The following is a 20,488-nucleotide window of genomic DNA, read 5'->3' on the forward strand; positions in this document are numbered from 1 at the left end:
AATCTCCCATCATTATAGTTTGTTCACAGCCACCCAACATTTCTTCCAGACATGTTCCTGTATCTCTTATCATTTCTTCATATTCATGTACTGACCATGCATTTGTCTTAGGTGGTACGTACACCACTATGTAGTGCCTCTTTTTTCCTTCATTAGTTTCTGCTCTGATCTTTAGCACTTCTGCCTTTCCCATACCTTCTTTCACTTGATCCACCTTTATATTTTTTTTAACCAGCAACATCACTCCTCCTCCCATCTTACCTACTCTATTTCTTTTCCAAACATTATATTTCCCTTCTCCAACCATCATCAGGTCTTCTCCCTCTCTCAGTTTTGTTTCAGTAAGACCCACATTATCTGGGTTCTTATCCCTCAAGTAATCGTTGAGTTCTAAAATCCCCGATATCACTCCATTTATGTTGGAATACATTACATTCCGCTCATACGTAAGTTTCTTTAGTCCTTTCTTACTGTACTTTTCTGGGTTATGAACCACTTCCTCAGTCTCATATCCAAGATTCTCCTGAAAAACTCAGTGTGTGTGTGTGTGTGTGTGTGTGTGTGTGTGTGTGTTTACCTAGTTGTAGTTTTACAGGGCCTGGGCTTTATTCTCGTGTGGCCCCGTCTCCATATCTATGCTTATCCAATTTTTCTTTAAAACTATGTACACTCTTTGCTGACACCATTTCCTCACTCAAACTGTTCCAAGTCTCAACACATCTTTGCGGGAAACTAAATTTTTTAACATCTCTCAGACATCTTCCCTTCTTCAGTTTCTTACTATGCGATCTTGTGCTTCTAATGTCATATTCATCTCTCAGGATTAGTTTCTCATTATCCACTTGATCCATTTCGTTAATCAATTTATAAACTTGTATCAGATCCTCTCTCTCTCTTCTCTGTTCCAGGTTGGTAGATCCATTGCTTTTAGTCTTTCTTCATATGTCATCCCTTTAAATTCTGGAACCATTCTTGTAGCCATTTTTTGTAGTCTCTCCAATTTCCTTATGTGTTTCTTTTTATGGGGGATCCACACAACTCCTGCATATTCCAATCTAGGTCTTATTTTAGTACTGATCAATTTCTTTGTCCATATAGTGAAATGCTAATCCAATATTCCTTAGCAAATTATAAGTCTCTGAAAATTCTATCAATATGGCTTACCGGTTGATTGTTTTCTTCCATTGTCACTCCCAAGTCCTTTTCCTTTTTTACTTTTTCTAGTTCTACTCCATCTCCCATCTTATAGATTCCCACTGGTCATCTTTCACTTTTTCCCATTTCCATGACATGGCTTTTGTCCACATTGAATTCCATCTCCTATTTTTTACTCCATTTCCAGATCTTGTTTAAGTCTTCCTGTAGTATTTCACAATCCTCTTTTTGTTTAATGACTCTGCACAGTTTCGCATCGTTCGCAAACAGATTTATGTAGTTGTTCACTCCCTCTTTGTGTGTGTGTGTGTGTGTGTGTGGGGGTCAACTGCTACACACCCTTCATGCATGCACTGTCTAACATAATGAGTATTAAATAACAAGTTCATTATAAATATGGGATAAACTTAGATATCATTACAAAATTATGTCTAGAATGTAGTTTTTATTTCTGCACATGAAAAGGTAATGTTATGTTTCTTATAGAAAAGTGTTTGGTGATATTCTTTATTTAGGGAAATCATTTTTGCAATTATGATACTAAAATATGTCTCTTATTTACTCATGATACAAGATGACAACTCTGCTTCTTGATCACAGCACCACACAGCTGCGGTGGGTGCAGGAGGCAGGCGGGCCAGGAGGAAGCAGGGTGACGCCATGGTCCCTAGATGATGTGTATGTAGGCACCCCGTGTCCATCTCACTGCCATGGCCGTGGAGACTGTGTGGGCGGTGTGTGTCGCTGTGACACTGGCTACTTTGGTTAGTGTCTGTTTCTTCATAAATATCCTTAACCTATTGCCCTTTCCCTGACATGCACTTCATGCTGATCTGGTTCTGCTTCCAGCTGGCACAGCTTGCTTTCCTGTCTCTGCAGAGGCTCTTGTATTGGTTGCATTGTGGATCACCTTGATTTGTTGCTGATGTCTAAATGCTTCTCATTCCCATGATATGCTTTCTTCTACTTTTATTGTACTTTTGTTATAGTAGTAGTAGTAGTAGGGTTATTACTGGAATAGCAATGTTTATAATGCACCACTCAAGCTGGAAAGAATGTGTGTCTGTGTAGCACCTTACTGGTAGTCTTGCTAGTAGTGCACACAGGCATCTGGGCTAAGCATGCTTAACATGGTGCAGAGTAATAGATGGAAAGAGCCATGTCCCAATCCTCCATAGGATTCCACAACTTTCCCATGTAGGTGTGACGTGCGAGCCAATCCCATCCCGCAAGGCACCACTCCCCACCAGCCTTGTGGAAGGCTTTGAGGGTGGTGTGGGTGCCAACTGGGCCTCAGTGACAGGCGGTGGTGTGGGGTTGGGTTGCAGCTCCCTGGCACCATATGCTCATGGCAAACATCTTTACTTCTCTGGCTGTGGCACACGGCAGGCCCGCACTGTGGACCTTGACACACGTACTGCTAGGTATGTACTGCATGCTTGGCTCCTCCCCCTCCTCTGCGTGTTGTGAATCCTCCTGTCTTCATGAATCTAGAGCATGAAGAGAAGGAAGGATAGGAAAAGACCAACCATCAACTTTATGTCTAGGAAAGCAGTGTTAGAGTGCTAATTGTTACATCATGCAAACCTTTGAACATACAGTGTTGGTCAGAGAGGATACGCCTGCTTTGGTAGTTGTTCCTCAGACTTGATTGAACAACTTAATATTAGGCCAGGAAGTTTTCAAGGAGAATGGTTCTTAGACAAGCCTCAGACACTACCAGGAATATGATATTGAGTTCACAAATACTATTGCCTTAACTGAGAAAACTAGTACTACTGCAATGTGAATTTTAATTTTATAACCAGCAGTGGTGAGTTTTTTTTCTTCTTCTTTTCAAAGTGCAGAAAAGAGAGGAATGACCTTAATCGTAAAGATGAGAACCAGTGTGTAAGTTTTCTTCTTTGTCATGCACAGCAAGCTCATGTTTGTATTGCGCATTGGGAGCCACGACGGGATGCCCTCATGCCACGTGGAGCTGAATGACCCACAGCGTGGCCTGGACAAAGGTGTCGTGCTGCAGTACTCGCCCGATAATGGCGTGTCCTGGACCACTATCAATGTGCATGATCCACTTGACTTCAAAAAGGTGATGATCTCCACTTAAATGCAATGACTGGAATGTGCTGATGGATGTGTGGGTGTACATGTGCATATTTGTTTGAAATAAAAAGTTATCAATATTAGTGAAAGTGGCATCAGGAGCATTTTTATCAGTAGTATCAGTTTGGAGAATCTGGAAGTGCCTAACCAACATGTGCCAAATGTAGGAAAATTATACATAAACAATCCACACATACATGTAGATGATGGCCAGCAAAGTCAGTGCATATACTGTGTACATAGATTGTTTCTGTTCACTGGTGCAGCCTTTTCATGATCACCATTAGTGCCTTATGATGGTCTGCCACCAGTGTGGCTTTGGAGTCTCATCTGTCATTCTGTGGCCCACAGGCACGGCGGGTGGCATACAGTCTGCCTCAGGAGGCACGAGTATATGGGCTACAACTGCGATGGTGGCAGCCAGTACATGATGGTCCCAGCACTGACCAGTGGGCCCTTGATAATGTGGAAATTGTATTGTAAGTTGTGCTTTCTCTCTTTTTCTTATACACACACATACAGCATGCAATGATGCACATTGTTTGTAACACTCTGCTCCTGTGCCAGGGCTCAGCGGAGAGACACAAGCAGCTACGACGTTCAGACCCTGCATGATGCTGAGCTCTGAAGGACCCGCCCTGTGCTTCACCATCATCACTGCCCCAACACTGAACATCTGAACTCTGTTCCACTCATGTGAAGGATTTCTCCCAGCACCACACTGCACACCAGCCACAACACAACCCATGATAAGCAGCAGGTCATGTGTAGCCCCATGGCAGTCATTGTCATTTGCTGACACTTGAAACCATTGTTTACAATATGACCAATTCTTCTGAATCATTGTCATCACTCAAACTCACTTTGGGGACCAATAAGAACTTTAAGAAAATTTAGACATTCTTTAGGAGCCATTCCAGTGTCAGTGTTCTCTCTCTCTTTCTCTGGTGAATGACTGATCAGTCATTGCAAGAAAGATGAACTTTGGGTAAAGTCATATCAGGATGATAAATCAGTCTTTTATCTACAACTGCAAGTACAATTGCTGCCTGTTTTCTTTAACTTTTCTGCCCTGTATAATGTTAAGCAATATAGACTTGACCTTATTTCATGCATGTACTGAACAGCTGTGGTAGGTTTGACTCTCTTTCCATGTTAAAGATTGCAAAACATGCTCAAGAAGAAAGCATTCCTCACTCAAACATCACAAAATACCAAAGCACACCTCAGTGCTAGAGCATGACTGGATGCCTAATCATAAAGTTTAAGTCTAAGTTTGATAAGTTCTTGATACATTCTTCTGCCCAGTTTACTTTGGGGACTGGTACCTCAGTCATTCTTTTTTTATTTAAAATTCTGTTGGGATGTGTCAGGCACTTTAGTTTATGGAACAATGCCCAGCTCTTTACTGGACTAAATTCATTGTCACAGGAGTGATGTCATCTGCAGAATAATAGAAGACCACTGGTGCTATAGCCTACAAGGCATGAAGAGTTTCAATTAGAACATGAATTCACTCAGTGGTGATGCCCAAGTCCAGAGAAGGAACTATTTCACTGTGGCTGTCTGGGGACTGAAAAGGAAGGCCAGATAATTTATTTATGAATTATCATCCAAAGGAAAGAAGAAAACCAAAAAGAACTGTATGATTAGATGGGACAATTTCTGTTGATTAGAGTGAAAGCTTGATTGGTAAACAGCATTCCTCTTTTTATCGACCTTGATTGCACTGTTCCTGCTTTCCCCATTCACTGTTTGTCATGGGTCCTATTTTGTGTGATGTGCATTTTCCTGTGGTTCTCTGTATGGGACATCCAGGTCATCAGGTTACCTCAGAGTGCATGGAATGTGTATAGTCCTGTGGAATGCATGGCCAAGTACAAATTTTTCTTGCAATATTTCATTCCAAATGTAAGATGATCATAATCTATGTACTTAAATTGAAGTAGACATATGAACTTTCAATATTATTTTGTAATATATTCTTGTACAGACTCCAAGATCCCTTAATTAATTTGATATGTACTTTTCAGTTCCATTTTGTGGCTTTTGTTCATACAACACTAGTTTTTAGCTCTATTAAAGCTGGATATTGTACACATGCATGTGAATGGTAAATGGTGAAAGTCTTCATACTTACAACAGTCACTGCTGCAGACTGAACACTGGATCTCACTCTTAAGGCGGGTTCACACCAGCTGATACTACTCTAGATATAGAATGCCACATCCAGTCACTAGTGATGCTTGCAATGCAAGTATTTAATGAAATACTATGCTATACATCTTCTCTTTCAAGAGGAATGGTGCAGTGCCAAGTGATGGCATGGCCTTGTTGCTCAGAGTGATTCACATGTTACTCAGCCCAGATATATTTGAAAAAATCGCTGAGCTGGTGACAGCCAAGACATGGAAGTGAACATCACACACATGGTAAGCATGTCATCACAGACGGTGTAAACTCACCTCTACTTATGAGTGAGTCTGATTTCAACATCCAAGGGAGCTATGATGAAAGTCAAGCAGACATCACAACACCTTAAAGTTGATGATCAAATTTTAAAATGTCACTTTGACCTTAGTGACCTTATACCAATCAGTCATTATTCAATCAGCTTAATTAATATTAAAAAATACTTCCAAGGGCTCTAGTGCACATATTTGTATATTATATCTGAATTAAAAAGTCACATCTTTAGTTTCTTTGTGAATTCTCTAGTACTTTACTTTATTGTACAGTACTTTGTCCTCGGTGACTCATATATACTACCTAAAAGCATACTCTTTCACATTTGTTGTAGCCGTGTCAGCGTCTTAGTTCCCTTGTGTTAAAACCGTCAGGATCGTTAAAAAACATATCGTCACTCTGCTTGACGCTCATCTTACCATTGCTGCCTCATGCAAACATGGTGTAAAGTTTTCTTGCCCACAAAATCTTATAGAAATGATGGCAGTAATACAAGTGATATTGATAACAGACATTATAATGTGGCAGTGATAGCAACATACACAAACAGCAACATTAAATCTTATAATTATTTATATATGTGTGAGTGTGTAGTGCCTTGTCTGGGCCACTCTGTGTAGGATTGCTAACCTGGTTTACAGATAGGACTAGTATGTCCTATTTTTTTCCACATCTATGAAAGCTTTAAAGGAGAAAATGAGAACACAGGCCAGCTCATCGGTATTCTAGCTTTGTAACTAATGAAAGCTTTATAATGTGTTTTGTGTTTTTTAATCTTTGCAGAGGTAACTCAAAAACCTGCTCTGTGAAAATGTGCCTAAAGCAACATTTGTATTATTATTTAGCAATAACAAGATTAGTTACCATGTGAGCTTTGTTGAGAGACCTTTTTGCTGACTTGAAGCTGCTGACCCTCTGTGACAATAAAGAAAAGGAAGGAAACTAATGCAAATGGCAGTCTTTTGAAGAACTGTGTGACTGATATCAGCAAAAAAAAAAGGACAATCCCAGTGTACAAATACATAGGTATATGATAAGTAACCATATGATGTTCATGTACAACATATGTGGTTTTGGTAACCATTTTCTTCAAACAGGAATTCTCGTTTTTCTATACCATATGGGGCCTTCACAGGAATTTACTGGCTATTGGAGACATCCTATCTGAAAGCCCACCTGTTAGGGAACCATTACCCTGAGTAAGGGTAATGGTCCACACTTGGACTGTGGCGAGGATTCAAACCTGTATGCTTGGAGACCTCTCGGGCCCCAAAGCGTGTGTGGTTCCACTGTATTTGGCAGGAGTGAAGAAGTGTGCTGGATGAGAATGAGAGATGGAATGAGGGTGAATGTATTTTTAAAAAGTAAGTTGTTTGAAGCTATTATCTATTTTATTTATCTTTTTATATGCACCTAGGATCACATACTGCTGTAGAGGATGGCCCATTAGTAAAGAGGAAGGTTAAAATCAATTAAATAAGGAAGTAATGGAGAAATGAGGTGCAAAAAATATCTAATTTTGAAATAGAATTAGTCTATTAACCAAAGCAATGAATATCTTGATGGTTTGGGCATTCAGAGAGAACTAAAGAGGATGTATTGAGAAAAGAGATAGCTGGATTTAATGTTAAGGGGTATAAAGCTAAAGGAAGACCACAGATAAGATGGATGGGTGATTCCAAGACTGTTAGGATGTGAAAGGTAATGTGCAACAGGGATGAATGAGAACAGATATGAATTCATTAATGATGATACATTGCTGAGACCCTCAATAAGACATTCTACAATGTCTGCTTTAGCTAGGTGGTCAGGTCGGATAGAGGGAAGGAATGGGTCTATCATGACATCACAATGCTAAATTAACTTTGTTAAACTCTATCCTCATGCAGTGTGGGCATTGTAAATTGCTGCTTTCTTCCCCTAGGAACTTAAAGGATAAAATATTAGAGTGGTTGTGAAAAGAATATCATTGTTTGTCTTTTCAATTAAACATTTTTAAAAGGTTGTGTCAGTCTGATTTATAAAAGTATCACAAATCATAAGGCATAGGGAATAAAGACACTTTTCAGGAAGAACTTGTTATATTTTCTATAAGTTTTTAAACTAAATGTCACCTACAAATATACTACACAAATTCTAACACATACTCCAATGCCGAAGGCACTAAATCTTGCACCTGCCTGAGATTAATGTAGCATATCTAGTAATTAATTTTCAAGTACAGTAAACCGTGATCACATATATATGGACGTACTATGTACACCGGGAATGGTCATTATCCTATACTCAGCAGCTTGACGAGGTAAAACAAGGCTGTTGTGCATAAAAGTTTAGTGCAAATATACTGATGACTGGATTTTGATAAAAGAAAAAAAAAAAAGTGTAGCTAATTCAATTTAATGCTTAATTATTTCAAAGAAAACCTGCAATGTATTATAACTTTAGTATTATGAATTATGATTCTTTGATAACAAGTAACTAAAGGAATGTTAGAAATAAGATGAAATTATTCACCGAGGTGGGAAACTACAACAACGTGGCTCAGGTGGAGGTTACACAAGAGAAGTGTCCCTCTCACCCAGGAACTGCACTAACCAGAATTAAAAATGCAACCTTCAAATGCTCCACCACAGACTAACTTGGGCCCCAGAAAGGAATGATAAGCTCCAACACTTTGTGACCTGGAAACAAAAATAGGGTTGAACTTCATTGTGCATTTATCCTGATATCTTTCTCAGTGAAAATGGTTTTGCACTGCATAACTGTCTTATTATGCAGCAGACTTTACAATATTGGCATGCAGGCCATCTAGTGTTGGAACTTGCAATTATTCTTATTTATGAAAATAAAATGTTTGCCTCCATATTGACAGCAGATCTGGATGAATTTCATGTAGATGTACATCTTCTTCAAAGGCCGGGTAATACTAATGCATCAGGAATGAAAGAAATTAATAAATAAATAAATTAAAAGTAATATGAGCAAAGGTTGTAACAAAAGTTGCAATATGCTTCATATAGCATAAAGCAATATTCATGAATACATTTATAACATTTCTGTTCTTTGTGAGTGATATGTTATACATTACAATAACAAATGCTGCAATCCATGTAATTTATAAACAACTTTGTGTTGAGAGAATAAAAAACAATTTAGTTTCTATGTGAGGTAGACACACTGCAAAAAAGGAGCCATTTATAAAACTGAATAAGTAATAAATAAAAAAAAAATGCATCACCTCTCAGCAATTAGATACATATGTACAATTATGTGGTGCTAAAAAATGAAATGAAATCTAATAGGACTTTTAAGACTAGTAAATCATCATTACTACAGTGTAAGGATATGGCAACTGGCTGGACTATTCAATGGTATCTGGTAAATGTCACTATTCTTGGTGGTTTTTCTGACCTGAGCAGGACACAATGCATGCTTCAATCACCATCACCACTAGGTCAGGAGGGTAAAGGATTGCTGCTTCATTAATGTTCGTGCCTATACTATGTTAAGTAATGTACAATAGCCATTCACTTTATGCTGGTTACAATGACACCATGATCACAGCAGGAGGGAGGAGAGAAGCTGTTACACTCAATGGCATGCTTAGCTGTCAAGGCCAACACTAAGTGAATCATTAGTCACGGTCACCACTACATTCTTATACAGGCTAATGTAACATAACCATCAGTGGAATTCAAAAGATAGTATCTTTTACACAGTGTTGGATGAAATAACTATGCATGATCAATATCAACACTAATACATTAAGTATCGGTATCTTTTTTACATGAACAAGAATGAAAATGTAATGAGTGAGTATTTTTCACTGTGCTGAAAACTATATATTTCATTTAGCTGAAATTAATATAAATCAAATGCCAAGAGAAAGAAGGTAGACAATTATTACTACAGTGCAGATAGTATTGAGGGGACCGTCCGGTAAGGTTTTTGAAAAATCGAAAATAAAGAGATGTGGGTAATTTTTTTTTTCAGTGATAGATCTTTATTACACAGTGTTAGTTTAGTAGTTACAAGCGAATCAACCCATAAATAATTGTATGAAAAATAAAAAATAAATAAAAAAAAAAAATTTTCCTACACTTTGTCACCAGAGGACAGATTCCAACTTTGCCAGTACGGATATGAAGTATGTGATATAACAAAACTTTCCATCTCATAGAATTTTGATTTTGGATTTTGATGGCCATTATATAGAATTTTTTTATTTTTTAGTTTTTTTTTATTGCGGCACTAAAATTTAAAAAAATCCAAATTCTAGCAGATGAAAATGTAGCAGCTTCATTGAGCTTCAAGATGATACCTCAAAATTGAAAATCCGTTGAGAAATGTGGGAGAAGATACGATTTGAATGATAAAAAGTGGAAACTGAGAAAAAGGCAAAAAACCCGAGATGTCATTTTCGTCCTCTATGACCCTGTACATTTATTTGGGTTGGATATTTCGTACTCATACACCACCATGTGCATCATATGTTTTTTAGGCATGTTTAGAATATTCTGTAAGACTCATATGGCACCTGGCCGCCCCTACAATGACTGTAGTTATTAGTCGCTCGAAGGTGAGGGTGTCTCCCATCCATGCATGATCGGTACAACTTGTAATTTCCACTTGCACGGTTTGTTTAGACATTGCAAGGCAAAAAAGGCAGGTAAAATAGGCTGGATTGTGGCTTGCAAGTGTGAAATAACAGGCGAGATACTCAATAGATCCTCCTCCCATCACAGTCACATGGATACTGAAATGGAAGGGGAGAGGGTATGTTCCCGTGTACACCATAGTACTAAGTTGCCAGCGCCCACCTTTCCTTACCAAAGAAACCGCTTTTCATGGCTTTTTCCGCACTTATCATCATTTATGGTACAGAGAGTGGGGAGGGGGGAAGCGGTGGTAGCGTGGCAGGGGGCCCTTAAAGTTTAAATACCTCACGTATTTTAGCGTATTTCTCCAAAATCATCTCCATCACAATGTTGCCATATGTTTGGGGATGCTATGGTGGTGTTTTGGGGATTTTCGATATTTTTCAGATTTTTCAATACCATGGCCACCGGACGGTCCCCTTAATTTCATTCAAATGAGTATTTTAAATGTCACTCTTGCTTATTTTTCCAGAAATCTTCTGATTAGCAGGTTTAAAATTTGGCTACATTTAGTTTTTTACGATAAGTTTCTAGTTATTTTGTGGACTGATGCATGGCAGGTTGGAAAAGGAACACAGATAAGTTCTCTATGTGGCTATATGATCAATAGAATAATACAACAGTGCTTGGAATTAATGTGATCATTCAAGGATACATCATTGATACTGTTGAATTAAATTGATACAGATGCCTCAATACTTTAAAAAATCTGGTAAGACCACTTCATTATTTCTGAAAATTGTGCTGGCCAAAGAGTAGTCATTTAAGTTTTAATGATTTTTTATCTCATTCAGCAAAAAAATTAGGTGTAATTGCCCAAGAAGTTCCAAGGATTTGTTATCTTTTGTTACTTGCAAATATTAAGAGTTCAGCAAAGACAAAGCTTGTTCATAAGACTTTTACTGTATTAAAAATTTGCTGGATTAGGATTTGCAAAAGCATGGGTTTAGTGTAGCCAACTTACAGAAGTAGAAACCAGTTCTCCAGCATAAGCACAAGTGCAGCAAGGTTCACTGTTGATTAGAGATGTATTGATACCAAAATTTTGGCCGATTCCGATACCGATACCACCTAATTGGGCCGATACCAATACTACCACCGATACCGATACTACTACTTATAGTGATTACTGCACTGGACACCAGGATGAGTTGGTGGACAGTGAGCGTTACCAGATGGGAGGCTTTGTTTTGGGGGATGCTGTAAGTCCTGAGAACGTTTGTAAAATAGGAGCAATTCTAGAAGCTTTTTGAAGCCATTTGCAAAGGTAAATTACTCAGTAATTGGAATGAATATCTTCTCAGTCTTCTGATTCTTATCAGTTATTTTAAATTCTTACTTCTTACTCCTTTAGCAACCATTTGGTCTTGTGCATTTTCATTATTAATTTTATTGACGATATTTTGGCAATCAAAAATATTTAAAAATTATTAAAATTGTAAAACAGACAAAATATTAGCAAAAGAAACTCATTTTGTTGTGTATGTTTCTCTTTAATTAAATCTGACATCCTTTGATATTAATTCATTACACATTAGTAGACCAATTCAGAAACATGAGCTTTCACCTAATCTTTTCAATTAAATAGAAAAAAGTTAAGTTTATTCTAAATTTCTAGGTTGTGGCTTATTATCACAGAAAACAGTATTCTATGACATACGGTAATCACCACAGAAACTTAATACATCGTATTATATTAATTTGGTGTCATCAATATCTTATATCGAATATATCCCTAAGTAGTAAATTCTTTTTAGGTATCGGAAGTATCGGCATAAAATAAGCTGATACCGATACCCAAAAAATGGGCTGATACCGCCGATTCCAATACCAATGCATCAGTACAACTCTACTGTTGATACAATACGCCACATGAAGTCATGCTTGCTCACTCTTCAAAATTATATTACAACTTTTGAGGAAAGTACACAAAAGTACAGTATGAACGGTCATCTCGCGTAATATATTCTCGCGAATTTAGCATCTCGCGCCTATTTCAAATTTCCCACCTTCTGCCATCTAGCGGTGGTAAATGAACATCTCGCGCATGTGCATAGGTTGGCGCGCCAGTTTAATGGTTGGTTTGGGTCGGTCACATCAGGGCAGAAGCTGGGTCAACAACAATTTTGCGATTTTGTTGTGTTGTGTGGTGCATATTTACTTTTGTTGTTATAGTGGAAACGTTCTAGTGGAAGTACAAAAACTTGAAATAACAAGGAACATGAGTTCTGTGAGTGGTAGTGGCGGAAATCGTGGTGGAAACTCTGGTGAAAAATGTGGTGGACATGAGGAAGATGAAGCTCAAGATGATCCTGAAGAGGATGGACAGCAGGAGCAAAATGTTCAGCCAGGCGAACCGACAACTCGGCAACTGATGGAGATTCTCATCACCTTCTCACGGCTGACTGAACAACTGGAGGAATATGACAGGCGTCCATATCCACGCAGCATATTACAGCCATCTCTTGATCAAGTGATGAACATTTATAAAGATCTCTACATGTCTCATGTTAATGCTCGCCACCAGTCACTGATCACAGGATATTTCAGTCAATCACAGGCTGCCAATGCTCATGCTAACATAACAGCAGAACCAGGTGAAGATGAAGAGGATGTCGATGACCTGCTGGGCCTTTTACAGGAAGATGACATCACTCTGGATTTTGATGGCTTTGAAGCTGAGGTTGCACTCAGTGCTGGGGGTGATGCACAAACAATGGAGGAGGGAGCGAGTAGCCAGTAGTCACGGCTCCCCACCACTACCACGCCAGGCCACTCAAGCTAGTCACACTCTCTCATAACGTAAGTAGAAAAATATTCTAACCTTTATTATTATGTTGAAAAGTGTTTAATATTGTTTATTAACATACAGATTATGCATAACCTCGTTTATGTGAACAATTTTCAGCAAAATATTTTGTGTTTTTGGAGGGTTATTTGGAGTTATAGGATGATCATGCATCGTACCTAAGAACCAATTATGCTATTTACATGTATTTCAACATTGCTCATCTTGTGATTTTTCATCTCAAGTCCAGTACCAATTTACCGCGAGATGACCAATCTTACTGTACCATGAAAATATTCATGAATATATATAGCCATACAATACTGTGTGAATGTAATGATGGTAATTTGACAGCAAGCTTCAGAGTTGTGATCCTCAAATTTTGCAGAATTAGTCAACAAATGTTCATGTTTGCCTCTGCTTAAATATTTTACCTTGCTGAATAAAAAATCTTTTTTTTCTTTTTTTCTTTTTATACCATGTGGGCTTTTCATGGGAATTTATGGGCTAAAGAGGATATTTTTTTGGGTACCTCCTATCTCAAAGTCCACCCGCTAGGAAACCGTTGCCCCAAGTGAGGAAGCCCAACCTACACTCGGACCATGGAGAGGATTCGAACCCGTGCGCTTGGAGACCCCTCGGACCCCAAAGCACGCATGGTTCCACTGTACCACGGCGACACCCTGACAAGGATATTATACATTCCTCTTCATATTACCTACAAAACCCCTCACATTTAATATGAACAAAATATTGATTTTTGGATCTTAAAACATGAATGGAAATATATCATCAATTCTCAAATAAAAGTACCATCCTTAGTTCCATTGTATTTCAAATAGTGGCACTAATCAGCTACACTGGTAAAGGATTCGGTGCACATCATGTATGTAGCATGGTAATGGCTTGCTCTGTGCTCACTCCTACACATTCCTGTTAATTGAGGTAGGTAATTCTGGCTTTGCAGAGTACAAATATACAAACACCAAGTCTTCTTTCAGCCTAGCAAAACAATGATCATCTGCTACACTATGCATTCAAAGTCTGGAATCATACAGGCAACACTACTGGTCATATCTGTTATTGTTATGAATTACTGTTCATACTGGTGATCTTGTGATTTTAAAAAAATGTTGAGTTTTATAAGAAATTTAGTAAGAGGTTTACATCACCCTGACCACTCGGAGGTGTTACACTACTTTATATTTTCTGCAAAAGGTTTGATAAAAAGATAAATTTTGCAAAATTCTGAAAAAAAAACAAAAACATAGTAACATCACTAAAGGAATACAGGCAACCCCCGTTTAACGAAGGTTCACACAACGAAATTTCGCTACAACGAAGGTTTTATTTTACTACCATCTGCTCGTCTAACGAATCCCAAACTCGCTTTAACGAAGTTTTATCCAGGTAATTTTTTCCAAGTTGGAAAGACCCGCCGTATCACGCAAGCCGACAGGCTTTTGAATATACCAGGAGCTGCTGATATTAAGGCCTGCCCCAGGAGAAATCCTGAAACACCTGTAGAATCAAGATCAAGCCTCTCATGGACAACACACGCATCACTCACTCCCCTTTTCAAAACATAACAGTGTCGTCTTCCCTTGCTCAACTTACCACCAAAACGCCCTGCAATGTGGCCTAGCATTCCTAAGAAGACGAGGAAGTCTCTTACTCTCGAAGTGAAACTGGATATTATTCACAGACACAAGAGAGGTGAGAAAACTATAGCATTGCTCGCCACCATCTTGACTCCATCTACTGTCTACTATTTTCAAGTCAGCAGACTCTATTAAGAAGGCTGGTGAGATTGTATCTTCCTTGCAAGCAAAAAAAGAACCACCTGAACTCGTGACTCTACAATGGAAAGCCTTGTGGAAATGTGGTACATATGTTTTGTATGCGGTACCATGATGCGCCCTTTGTTTACATTCCACAGGTTACCGGTTAGTGTCTTTCCTGTTTCACTCTCCCTCTCTTCATATTTAAGATCATCAACATTATAAAGTTACGTACATACATACATTAGTGTACATTATAATGACAAATTAAACTGCCTAAAAGTTTAACTTCATAATTTTTACTTTCATTAAACCTTTCACTGTACTGATACACTCTTGCTTTGTTTACTGTCAATGGAAGTTCAAGTCAGGGGTTAAACTTGTTATAATCGGTTCGCTTAACTAAGTTTCATTTAACGAAGTGTTTTTTAGGAACGTAACCCTTTTGTTGAGCGGGGGTTGCCTGTACTCAGCAAGCATTAAGATATCTAGATAGAGTAAAAAATACAGAAATCAGGGAGCTAAAAGTCTATATCACAGTTTAAATGTTGAAGCAAATACCTTATTTTGCCTCAGTGATTTGAGGCAGAATCCTACACGAGTCACTGTGCCACTGTTGCATTGTAGAGTTTAATTCCAAGCATGCACACAATACAAGGTGTGAATCCTTGTACATGAAACTGCAATAAAACTATTAACATATACAGTATTATAATGAACCACAGCAAATTGACTAAACTTTCTTAGTAAGTAATGAGCTCTGTTTAGAAAAGCATCAGTGTGGGAGGCAGATACTAAGTAAGTATGAAGACAAAGGCAAAGCTACTATAATAGTGACGGACCCAGCAGCTCAAATGTTGACAGTATTCATCTTGTCATCACAGAGTTAAAACTCCCTTCTTAGATTGAGATTCACTGACTATAGCAACTCCATTTGGAAGAATCAGTGAACTTCATCTCATTATACACTGCTCACATTTGGAAAAAACGCTTATGAAGATGACTCACTATCTGAATTACTAGTAATATAAGTTCTTAAAGAAAATATGAGGAGCCTTTCCACATGCACAAAATGTGAAACCACTTTAGTTTTACTAAGATTATTTCAATACAGTCACAATTGAGACAACTGTATTAAGATTAAGAAAAAACTAAGTGAAAAGTGTCAAGAGTTGAAACCTTCAAAGCAACCCAGCAGACTTTTGCAAGACCAAAGTCCACTCTGAAGTATCACAAAGAAGCAGAGAAGCAGAGGTCCTACAGCACAAAGAATGTATCACTGAATAGGAGCAGAATCAGTCTTAGTAAGGCTAATGTCTCTACACAAGCAACAACATCCAGTAACATCAATATAATAATGCAAATCCAACACACCAAGAGAAACATGATTTCACTTTCATGATCTTAAATCTGGAAACACTAAGGAAGCTGCAGCATCTGTTAACTGTTGGCCCTAAGACTGCAATAGTCATGTATGACTTCCAGAAGCTGTTTGGAGAATTGAACAACACTGATGACCTAAGGAGTGTCAGGCCATGGTAAAAATTTATGTACAGTTGATTCACAAAGGCAAACTTGGTGATTGGAGTGTTTCAACAACTGTGAATCTGTCACTGTCTCTGACTGACATTGACACATACACACACACACACACACACACACACTTTGAAATGGACTAAATTGATAATGGCAATGTGGGTACATCAACCAGAAAAAAAAGGGAAGAGATATAGTTATCTAGATATGTTGGGTACCATTAGTCCAAAAAAGTAATCAAGACCTTAAAGCAGCCACTACATCCTTCAACTTCCATATTACTGACTAATGTTGAGAAACCTAAAAGGTGCAGATGATTTAATTAACTTCTCTGATACTGTATTTTGGTACCATCAGCTAAAAGTAGATTATTATCAGGTTATCACAGCACAATGATTTGCAAGGTTAATTACAGGTACTCCCTGATATACGATTGCATTTTGTTCCTGAAAATTCAATCGTAGAGCGGACGATCATTTAGCAAACTAAAGATTGATTACGAAAAATAAAAATAAGAATGCCTGGCAAAATCTTTATACACATGCCCAGTAAAACCCATGAAAACCATAAAATATCATATTTTAAATACAGTTATTGCCTAAAGTAATAAAACATGTTATATTACAAAATAAACATGAGAATAAAGCAATAACACAGAATACACAAAAATAACTTTTCTAATTACTCTCACTGCAATGTGGAGTCCATGTTTCCCCTGAGGCTGGAGAACCCTTCCGAGGCTAAGGAGCATTGTGACAGTGTGTATAATTCAATTTTCTTTTATTATCATTATTACTATCATTATTTATTACTTGTATATATCATTCTTCATGTGTTTGCATCCAGGATCAGGTGGGCCACTCTGTTCACTGGCAGGGTGTGTGCCTTGCCAGATGGTCACAGTTAGACTCGGGTGTCTGTCATGTCACAAGGCTACCATCATTCTGTCACTGCTCATGGGTCACACACTGTTCCTAAGAGTAGTCCAGGGATTGGAATAACCACAACCACTGTGAAACAAGGCTACATTAAGACAAGAGCTTGACAGTCACTGCAAAGACTGGCTAGTGACAGACTAGCACCATAAATAATCCTGCATATAAAATTATGAATAAACATAATAAATAAAACACAGAGGATAAATCATAATAATTGATAATGGTAATAATAATAACAATAATAATAATAATAACAATAACAACAATAATAATAATAATAATAATAATAATCAAAGAATAAGAGCTCACAATATATACATGGATACATACTGATATATTCAAACAAATGCAGTTCTACTTGCCTGCAGAGTGTCACAGTGAGCTCATACTTTGGTGATCATAAAAATGAAGCATAGCTGATCATTTAGCAGGCAAGAGGTAACAAAGAAAAAGATCATAAAAGTGGAATATTATAAAAGAGTGAATCGTGTAGTGGGGAATACTTGTATTAATGCTTGATTAGCTTCCAGTTTGTGAGGGAACACATAAGTAAATTCTGCCTGCTTGTATGAAGGATGATGCAGTTCACTCATCCACAATTCTGCTGCGAAGGTATTCAAGTGTTTCTCGTGTCCCTTTGTCCAGGATGCCTCGGCGCGGTACCCTGAAGGGATTCCCGTGCAACACCAGTGTCCTAGTGGCACCAGAGTTTACAGTAATTAATACTAATATCATCCAATTGTTTGCAGAAATAATATAAATATGGAAAAGATACTGTAACACTTTGAATGAATGAGGAAAAAGCAATGTTCAATAACTATCTTAAATACAACCTCTTCTATATTCACCTATTCTAAAAATACTCTTCAGCTTTTTAAATTAGGCTGATGATTTTTATATACATATTTAACATTATCTTATTTTATTTAGCTTCCTATTGTTTGGGAAAAGACAAATTGTATGACAAATGTAAGCAAAAACAGGTCAATAAAGTAAACAGCACATAACAGAATGGATCTTGAATCTGAACCAACCTGAGCTGTGTCACATTTCCAAGCTGTGGTGGAACAAAGTCAATATTGTTGTTATGAAGGTCCAGTGTTGCCAGACGCTTTAGTTTGCTCAACCCTTCAACATAAATCAGTTTGAGCTGGTTGTTGGCTGCACACAGGATCTCGAGCTGCTCCATCTCATACACACATGCTGGGAGGGTCTCAAACCTGGTCACATAGAGGAGAAAGCATCATAAAGGTGGAATGCTAAGTCAACACCATGTTCAGTACAGTGATGGTGAGGAGGGTGTCTACATACGAATAAAACAATAAACACAATACGTGGATGAGGTAGTAGACACCTACCGAAACGATAATTTACTCCCAGCGAGGTCTAATAGCATTAGTTCAGGGGGTGCTGTGAACCTTCCATTAAAGCTAGTTGTGCTCTTGCTGAACATTTCCTTTTGTGTCTCACAACTAAAGGGGAAAGTCACAGTTTGCCCTCTATAGACAACTCTCCTTCTTCACACAAAACTACGTGCACTTACCACACATACACCCTTCACTTGACAATGAAAATTTTAAAAATGGCGACAACAAACTTAGCTTCGGAGTCCCCTTCTGGGGAGAGGACCACAAATGTCCCCAGGTTAGACTCTTCTCCTAATAATGACCCCAAATGCCTTGACACCTCCCTCAACTTTTTCTACATTAACTTCTGCAACATTCGCAGTCTTATATCTAATTTTCAATCTGTGGAACACCACCTCTCCTCTACTAAACCTCATCTTCTTTTCCTTATAGAAACAAATGACAGTAGCCCCTTCTCTGTTCCCTCCTACTTTCTCTATTCTCATTTTCATTCCAAAGCTGGATATTGTGTCTACATACGCAATGACTTAACTTGCTCTCGTGCCCACAATCTTGAATCTTCTGAGTTTTCCACCATCTGGCTTCGGCTCAACAGTCACTCTCTAACTAAATTCATCTGTGCTATCTCTCTCTCCCCTAACTCTTCTGACTAGAGTAAATTCTTCGACTATTTAATTTCCAAAGTGGAGCACATTCTGTCCCTCTACCCTTTTGCAGAGATTTCCATTCTTGGAGACTTCAATGTTTCACCGCCAGCTTTGGCTTTCCTCTCCCTTCACTGACCATCCTGGTGAACTAGCCTTCAACTCTGTTATCCTCCATGACCTAAAGCAACTGGTGCAACACCCTACTTGCATTCCTGACCGTCTTGGAGACACGCCCAACATTCTTGATCTCTTCCTCACCTCTAATCCTTCTGCTTATGCTGTCACCCTTTCATCTCCGTTGGGCTCCTCCAATCACAATCTCATTTCTGTATCTTGTCCTATTTCTCCAATCCCTCCACAGGATCCTCCAAAGCGGAGGTGCCTCTAGCGTTTTGCCTCTGCCAGTTGGGGATACCTGAGGAGGTATTATGCTGATTTTTCCTGGAATGATTACTGTTTTCGTGTCAGAGACCCATCTCTGTTTGCTGAACGCATACCAGAGGTGATAATGTCTGGCGTACATTCCTCATTTTTTTCTCAACCTAAACCTTCTAAACCTTGGTTTAAAACAGCCTGTTCTCATGCTATACATGATAGAAAGGTTGCCCACAAAAGGTACTTAAGCCTTCCATCTCCTGAATCTCATGCACTTTATATCTCTGCCCATTATCATGCCAAGTCTGTTCTTCAACCTGCCAAACACTCCTCCATAAATACAGAATGTCAAAATCTTTCAAACTCAAACTCCCAAACTCTAGCCAAAAAAATCTCCAATAACTTCACTTCTTCATCTTTCCTTCCTTTATTTCATCCTGATGGCACCACTGCCAACTCTTCTGTCTCTAAAGCTGAACTCTTCTCTCAAACCTTTGCTCACAACTCCACCTTGGATGATTCTGGGCTTGTCCCTCCCTCTCCTCCTCCCTCTGACTATTTCATGCTTACTATTAAAATTCTTCGTAATGATGTTTTCCATGCCCTTGCTGGCTTAAACCCTCGTAAGGCTTATGGTCCTTATGGGGTCCCTCCTATTGTCCTCAAAAACTGTG

General features: G+C 38.4%; 2 protein-coding genes across 11 annotated transcripts in view; one reads left to right on the plus strand and one right to left on the minus strand.

Moving 5' to 3' along the window:
* Positions 1-8,942, plus strand: part of LOC123498447 (reelin-like) — a 265,988-nt gene extending 257,046 nt beyond the window's left edge. Inside the window, exons 66-70 of the mRNA XM_045245551.1 lie at positions 1,756-1,919; positions 2,357-2,579; positions 3,073-3,244; positions 3,610-3,737; positions 3,826-8,942. Coding sequence (XP_045101486.1) covers positions 1,756-1,919; positions 2,357-2,579; positions 3,073-3,244; positions 3,610-3,737; positions 3,826-3,886 — 748 coding nt within the window. The 3' untranslated portion in view covers positions 3,887-8,942. The remainder of the gene's footprint in view (positions 1-1,755; positions 1,920-2,356; positions 2,580-3,072; positions 3,245-3,609; positions 3,738-3,825) is intronic.
* An 8,063-nt stretch (positions 8,943-17,005) lies between these two features.
* Positions 17,006-20,488, minus strand: part of LOC123498988 (leucine-rich repeat-containing protein 40-like) — a 63,367-nt gene continuing 59,884 nt past the window's right edge. For all 10 annotated transcript variants that reach the window (XM_045246622.1, XM_045246631.1, XM_045246623.1 and 7 more), the window contains 2 exons: positions 18,460-18,645; positions 17,006-18,119 (listed from right to left, as the gene is read on the minus strand). In XM_045246622.1, coding sequence (XP_045102557.1) covers positions 18,011-18,119; positions 18,460-18,645 — 295 coding nt within the window. In that variant the 3' untranslated portion in view covers positions 17,006-18,010. The remainder of the gene's footprint in view (positions 18,120-18,459; positions 18,646-20,488) is intronic.

Source organism: Portunus trituberculatus, chromosome 48 (genome assembly GCF_017591435.1).
Source record: "Portunus trituberculatus isolate SZX2019 chromosome 48, ASM1759143v1, whole genome shotgun sequence".
NCBI lineage: Eukaryota > Metazoa > Arthropoda > Malacostraca > Decapoda > Portunidae > Portunus > Portunus trituberculatus.